Consider the following 7,915-nt stretch of genomic DNA (forward strand, 5'->3'; position numbering starts at 1 on the left):
ATGTTTCCTGGGCTGCACCTTTACTGGTGACGGTGCCTTTCCAAGGCTCGTTATCCCGGGGTGTCTTGTGGTCATCCTCCGACGTGGTCGTTTTGTCGTCTTCTGCTTCAGAACGGTTTGTGCTGTTTAATCTTCAAGGGCCGAATGAAAAAAAAAACACCACCCAGAAAACCAAACCACCCCCAACAAGGATCCCCAGTCAAAAAAAAAAAGGCAAATTACATCGATAAGGCAAGATAGCACAGGTAGAAATATTTCTTATTAATTATTACCATCCTTCTAGTAACCAGCACTGTCGGGTGAGTAGATCTGTGCAAACTGAATTACCATCTTTCCAAGGGAGCGTGGACATCGCACACTTTGGCATTTTGGGTCATGTCTTAACGATACCTGAAGGTGACAGATTAAAATATGCGAAAGCCGGTAGTTTGCTACCACTGTTACTTTTTTCCTTTCCTTCTTCCTCTCCATAATGAAATTTACATTATTGCATCACCTAATATTAGTTGTGTGAGCTCCTTTAGCTCACCTGCAGGTGTCCTGGCACGCTTCATCATTAATTGTAGTTTATTTATTCTGGCATTTTGTGTGTAGATTGAAATGCCATTGTGTTGGTTATTGTACCAATACTGTCAAAACGTGCCCTGCTCGCTCTATTTCTGGCCAAAGGGTGAGATAAGAGAGTGGGTATAGAGAAGGTAAACAAGGAGCAGCAGTTTCAGATGCTGACTTCCTGACAGGCAAGGTTTGTATGGGTGCCATAAAGCCAAGAAAAATTCCAACTGGGCACCTAAAAGAAAAAGGGAGTTGCTTTGCAGTGTTCGCTGAGTACCTTCAGAGCGTTAGCTAGTGTGGCAGAAACTACAAGGGTGACTGGCCTCTGTGTCTCATAGTTGCCAGAATAGAAGCCGAAGTAAATACCTTTATGGTGTGAGGTTAAGAGAAACGCTGAGTTTTTCAAGACCTGTATAATGTGCTGGAAAGGGATGAACCTGTGGAGAAAAATGAGGTGGCAACCTGACCAAAGCTGTGGACTAGCAGAAAGATCTTTGTGACAACTGTAAAGGAAGATCAAACGTGTGAAGCCTCAGAAAGGAGATACTGTATGTAACATTTGAGCTAGAAAGTGCATCTAGCTGACCATGCTAGAATAGATCTGTATTGTCACAGTTTTTGGAAAGATAAATGAAATTTACTGATGCTGAACTTTCTGCTTGCAGCTGTGAGAGTTGGCTTTTATTGATGCTGTGTGTGTAAAAATTAGAAGGACAAATGCTACAGTGGTGGCTAAAATCCACATCCAAGTTTGTTGACTAGGTAATAACCAAAGCAATAGCTGATATATATTGTTTGTTATTATTTTATTTAATAATTTAGAGCCTGAACCAGATTACTAAGGGAAACTGGATTCATCATTCCGTGATAAATCCTCACCATCTTGAACTTCTGCATTGGTCTGAAACTTTGTACCAGTATTGACTATGCAGAGATGCTTCGTATAGGTAGTGTGAGTGGAGCCTGGGATGGGTGTGCAGGCAATTAAAGCCCACTTTTAAACTTTAAATATTAACTAAATTTTTTTTCTAAGTTAAAAAGTTTGAAGCGTTTGAGTTAGATGAACCAAAGTCAGTTGAAGAGACTGTGCCTTTAGAGGAGCTCTGAGGAGAGGCTCACATTGCTTACTGTTATAAACCACAGTAATATTTGTGATGCTGTGTTGCAAGAAATAGTGCTTTTCAGCACTGTGACTAAACATGAAAAATGGCATCATTGTATGATGCCAATAAAGGAGCGTGAATTGTTCGTAAAAGGGTGATTCTGTGGTGCTCTTTGCTCCCAAAAATACCGAACTGAGTTGCAGTAAGTGGTGCCTGTTTTCATAGCAGCAGCAAAGAGCACTCCTGGTGCTTGGGTTACTTCAGTATTTTCAGCATTTGTATTTTTGTAGCTTTCTTGTTCTGCTTCTGCTCTGTTCCCAAGACTGAAACAGCAGAGAGAGTGCGCTGGGCCCCGAGTAGTCAGTTTTGTCTTTGTACAGGAAAATGTAATTCTGCGTGAAAACGCCGTTTCAGCTCAATTACCCCTTTGAACACCTGCCCCTTGATTCTACTCCGCTTCTCCAGGAAAATGTCTGAAATGTGCTGGGGGGGCTGAAATGACTTGCAGTTTTGAGAAGCTGCGGTACGCGGGCTGGGAGAGACGATGAACGTGTGCGCTCCCTCTCCACGCCGTAGAGCTCGACATGTGATCGTTACCTTCCCTGCCTCCCCTGTGGGCACGACAGAAACCTGTGCCTGGAACGAAGGACGAAGGACACCGTTCTGCTCCCCACAGCCCCCTCCGGCCCCTCTCCACCCAGCCCCACTGGCTTTCCCAGCCGACCAAGGCTCTTGGCATTGTAAAGCTAATTTATGTAAGCTAGCGTAAAAAAGCGAATGGTGATGCTGCGCTTGGAATGTCTTACAACTGTGGGATAAAATATGTGTTTTTATAAATAATTTTGAATTATTTCTGTGGAGACGATTAAGGTCTCATAGGCAGTAAGTAAAAAATTGGACAGTGCCCATTTTATATAACCCAAATTCTGTATACGCATACACATGATGTCATTCCTTATGGTATGGTTTTAAATTACACGAGCTCCTGCATTTTTAAAAACCTTTGTGGTACATTAAAAACATGTGGCTGGCATTTTCTACCTCCTGTGGCCTTCTCTGTATGACTGAAGTGTTTTCGAAACATTTTTATGCATTTGATGCAGTGATAGCTAAGAAGCCCTACCAAGGTGAAGGCTTACTTTTGATAAGATACAATACAAAACCTCGCTAAAATTCTCTGGCCACGGGAGTTATTAGCCTAAAGAATTACTGACTGGCTTTTGAACTAGAAGTGTGTGTTTTTTTAATGCCTGTGACCCAAAGACTGCATTGTAGTATTCAGCAGCTGGAAGAACAAGAACAGACACTGTACTTCTTTTTTTATATGTCCTTAGCCACAGAACTAAGAGTCGTTCTTTCAGCGTGGTCCCTTGTACTGATCGTGACTGCTGACAGCCCACAGAGACAGATTCCCTGAAGCATCTTTTTAAAGCTAGAGCCTGGCTGCTTAGTTACCCTTCATTTAGTTCTCTCGTGCTGGAGGTTTCTGTCTAAGCTTGGAAGGAGGTGGCTGCAGCCTATGAACTGAGTAATTTCACTAGATATTCATTCCAAAACCAATGATACTTCTAAATATTAACACTTTTTTGCCCATCAAACTATTTGAGGAAAAGTGTCCTGCTACGAAACTCCTACATGACATGGTGCTCTTTTGGAATAGATGTTTTTAATACCACCTGTCCGTGCTGAAGTGTAAGCACTTACCTTTTTGTCATTTCTAGTTAAGAGATCAGTTTTTACATATCTGCAAACAATAATGTGTCAGTCTTATCTTTTGCCTGCAGGCAAGCTCTTTCAAATGTCCGTTGTGTATGCTAATCAATCTAAAATATTTTAAATATCTCTTGAAGTTTTTTAAGAGGGAACTTTTCCAGTTCCAGAAGCATGTACTTAAGATAATGTTTTGGTTTTTTTCCTCTTCATAGCAACTTGCAAATGGAGATAGAGGCTTTGAGAATGTGGAGCTGGGTGTCATAGGAAAGAAAAAGAAAATTCCAAGGAGGGTTATTCATTTTGCAAGTGGAGAAACAATGGAAGAATATAGCACAGATGAAGAGGAAGATGAACAAGAGAAAAAAGACCTGCTGCCGCCTGTAGATCCTGTAGGTATTTTACTTGATAAATTGATGCTTCTGGTTTACTGGGTAACTACACACATTTTATACTTTAATTTTGGTGTCACAAATCTGATTTAGTATTTAGTATTAATTTGAGTGGCTCTAGAAACCGAGAAATCTGTGAGAAGTTTTGTCCTGGAGTCCTCCTCCACTAAAGTAGCCTTATTAGTTAGAAATGGGTTTAACTTCTTCATGGTTCTAATCTGTCCTCTCCAGCATTTCCCCCTCTAACAGTATTTGCTTCCTGTCTCCTTGATTTGTACTGTTGTTAAAAAATGTGCAGGGAGGGCATTTGTTTCCTTGTGTTTGGTGACAGTGGAGAGTCAAACCTGTAATTTAGTGTCACCATACCCGCAATTTGATATAATTGAAAGAGTATAGAAGGGAAAGAAACATGACTTGCAGAAATAAAGGAAAACTGGTGTAATTCATGATGTATCACAAACAGGTTTTAAAGGACCTGCCTAGGTCCGCGTGTGTAATACTCACCTGTTTAGTAAGCCAGTAAGATGTTGCTTCCTGGTGAGTGGAGTCTCCATTTATTGCTCCAAATTCAAGTGGAGTTTCGATGGTTAAAGCTGTCTCCAATAGTGTGTATTGTAGCTGCTAAAATACATTTTCCTTTTTGTCTGTGTTTCTGGATCTATACGTAGAGGTAAAATGAAATATATCCTCTGGTTTATCCTTTTGCCGTGTCTTAGGGCCTGTTTCGTAGGGATGGTGTATTTGCAGAGCTCGCAGCCGTGTGTGCCAGCAGTGGCAGCAGCAGCTCCCTGCCCTTGAGCGGTCAGTCCCAGAAAAGATCCGCATCTACCTCTTCATCTCAACGCATTCCCAGTCTGGTGCTTCTTTTATGACACCCCCACGAACTGGTAGCCCAACGACCTCTTTTCTCCACCCTCCTACAACATCTCTTACCCCACTAAGCTATGTCTGCAGTTCCCTGCCTGCGGGCTGGGCTCCCTCCCTCGCCCTCTCCGGGCTTGCTCACCCATACTGAGCTAGAAGTGGGGATTCTGAAACTGGCTGGGTGCTTCCCAAGGTGCCCAGGAGAGCGGTCAGGCCGGGAGTCGTTGCTTCGTGTGGCAGCTCGTCCCACCCGGCCGTGCACTGGAGGCGGCTGCCGGTGTAGAGCAGCTTATTCCCGCGTCTCAGATAAAAGCCTTTGCGTGCACGGAAACCGGCACCCTGTCTTCTGCTTGACGTTGCTGTTGGAATGACTTCTGCATCATCATTTGGGAATCCATAATTAAGGAACATTGTGGTTGGAGCTGTCTATTTACTGTAGAGCAGCAGGCCCTGTATTTATTTATATGCATATCTGTCCTGGGAGAGCTTGGCCTGATTGGAGGGACTGCAGTGAAGGATTTGACTTTGTGCTCATTCTCTTCTGAAGAAGTGAACCATAAGGGGTTTGCTTTGGGAAGGACCATCAATCTCTTCTTTTTTCCCCCTCTATAAAATGAATTTATCTTCAATTAAAAAAAAAAGTGGTGTGAGGACTGAGCTGCAGTGAGACTACGGGAATTCAGGTGGGATTGGTGTTCCTCGTGATTCACAGGTGAAGCTGTTGCGTTTTATCTTGGATGGGTTGATGGTATTGCTCACTATCTCTTTCTTGCCAGGCGGTTCTTGTATACAATGAAAAGTAAGACTAGCCTGAGAGTAGGTAGGATAACATCAGCATAAAATACACTTGAACTTTATGGATTTAAAATAAACGTATTATACTCACAAACAAGGAGTAGATGTTAAGCTGCTTTGCTGGGTGTTGGGTTTGCTTTTTCCTCCCAAAGGATGTGCTCGAAGAAATGCAAGAACTGTCAAACTTATGTTTATATTATTATAATAATGCTTATGTTACAGTAATGTTCAGGTATCTTCAGAGTCACATCTGCTCCCCACTATGCAGTTCGTGTCAGATGTCCATATAATTAGCAGGGGACCAGATCTGTGCAATTTTTTATGCCGTTCCATCTCAGTAGAAGAGTTCCACCGTGGTGCAGTGATGAAAGGCTCACGAGGCCAGAGGCGTGCGCGCTGCTGGACGCTTAACTAAGGAGCCCTCAAACGTGCTCAACAGCCAGGAATGGTGTGTGATTGTTCTCTTGCTTTCCTAATACAGATTTATTTTTTTTTCCTGAATACTAAAAAGTGGATTGAACGGCACAGTTAAGATTGCTTTATTCTCCTTTTAGAGTTTATGAAATCCTTAATTTTTATTACACTTTGTAATAAAAGGAACCCCCAAACCAGAATAGTTTATTGTGGAGCACAGTGTGCCTTATTATGTATTGCTTTTTACCTTGACAGAATGAACTTGATTAGACTAGGGGTTGCCATTAAGTGAAGTTTACCTTATCTGCTGCATGCCTCGTGTATCCCAGCTGAGCCAGTCAATTGAAGAAATGTTAGTCCAAGCTGAGCTTTGATGTTTTCGCCAACAGCTGCCTTAGAAATGTTTTTATTGTAGGATTTCTATAAAAGCAATTAAATAGTCAGTTTGCTGAGACCAGCATGTGTAAAACTTGTTATCTCAGTTGGGATGCGAAAAAGTATGTTGCAAGTAATAGCTGTTTCTGGTCCAATTTATTTTTGGAAAAAAGAGCATTTAATATTTTGAATAGGAACTTTGCATCTTGAAACTTCAAAGCACAGCTGGTATTGGCATCCTGGCAACTTCTGAATGAGTTTAAGGGAACCAAATATTTTGCTGTGTTGTAAAGAAACATCTTCACTAACTATCTTGGCTTAATTGTGTGTTAGAGCTAAGCAGACGATAACAATGCTTTTCTTACAAAGCAAAGTAACATGTGGGTATCCTGGTAATATGATAACCAGAGCGCTCAGTGTGATGGACTGCTGCCACTCACAGCAAAACAAATTCCCAAAAAAATAGGGTCTTAAATTTTACTTGGAAACAACTGATACTTCTATAGGATCAGTAACATTCTGATACTTCTATAGGTCAGCACTCAATTCATTAACATTCTTGGACTAGTGTTCATTCTGTTGTATTTTGGTTTGGCTTTTTTCAAGAGTGAGCTTAATCCAGAACATAGGGTACGCTTAATAAATTTTTCACTAGATTTTTGAGATAATAGCACTCAGTATTATCTGAGCGTTCTCAAATTAAATGCTTTAATAACATAAATGCTTTAATTTTAAGTGAGTCTTCTGTTCTGCCCTAGAATTTAGATGCTTACATTTTATATGTAAATCTCCTTTTGCTTCGATCCACCAAAACTTTATTTTGTAGTGTTAAATTTCTCTAAACTGTTCTAGAGGATAATCTTTCTGTTTATCCCCAGAGGAGCACGTGCTTTAAACTCTTTATAGCACTGACCTGTTCCATGACTAGGCAGAAGGTGGAGTGTCAGTCTTTGCAGGGCAGCTGTAAGCGATATAACTGTTGGTGAGAGCCTTAGAATTTGTCCTGAGAACATCTCTGCAGCAAAGCTGTAGAACAGATTTAATTTTACTAACATTCAGTGCTCAGAAAGATTGAAGCACATTGTTGCAGGAAGATTATTTTGATATCCTGTAGTTAAAAAGAGCGTAACTTCAAATAGCAGGAAGTCCTCTCTTGAGGACTGTCAAACTCTAATTTTCCTTTAAGAATTTGGGGCTGAGGGAGACTATTTAGTCACTGACCAAGTAACAGCTACTCGTAATACGGTAGAAGCTTTTTGATGGAGAATGGCGCGTGTGTTTCTGTTCCTGTTTTCACTGGCTTGTCCACAGCTTTACATGGTGCGTACACTGAAGGACCAATTATAGCAATGACCAGTCAGTAATTAAACTAATTTAAAATGCATCTTGGCATAGTAGACAATGGAAAAGTATCTATTTGGCGATGTGTGCTAACTCTTAAATACAGGATTTGTTTTTTCTTAAGTCCCGAAATTATTCTTTTCCTTATTTTGCCATTTTCTCTGGCAAAAAGAAACCCTGTGTTCTGTGGAAAGTTCAAGTGTTACTAGGGACTAAAATCTACCAAAAATAAATATTGATGTAGATTGTTTAAGAACATGGTGCCCTCAGAAGTTCAAGGGACCATGTGTGTGCTCCCTTCGGCAGCCCCGTGCTGGGAAACAAAATCCCTCTTGGTTTTATCCACGGTTGAATCCATTGTGTCAT

The 7,915-nt window shown here is 41.2% G+C and overlaps 1 protein-coding gene across 1 annotated transcript in view; it reads left to right on the plus strand.

Moving 5' to 3' along the window:
- Positions 1-3,556: 3,556 nt before the first annotated feature.
- Positions 3,557-7,915, plus strand: part of FAM177A1 (family with sequence similarity 177, member A1) — a 10,424-nt gene continuing 6,065 nt past the window's right edge. Inside the window, 1 exon segment of the mRNA XM_009867863.1 lies at positions 3,557-3,760. Coding sequence (XP_009866165.1) covers positions 3,557-3,760 — 204 coding nt within the window.

Source organism: Apaloderma vittatum, unplaced genomic scaffold (assembly GCF_000703405.1).
Source record: "Apaloderma vittatum isolate BGI_N311 unplaced genomic scaffold, ASM70340v1 scaffold10094, whole genome shotgun sequence".
Classification (NCBI taxonomy): domain Eukaryota; kingdom Metazoa; phylum Chordata; class Aves; order Trogoniformes; family Trogonidae; genus Apaloderma; species Apaloderma vittatum.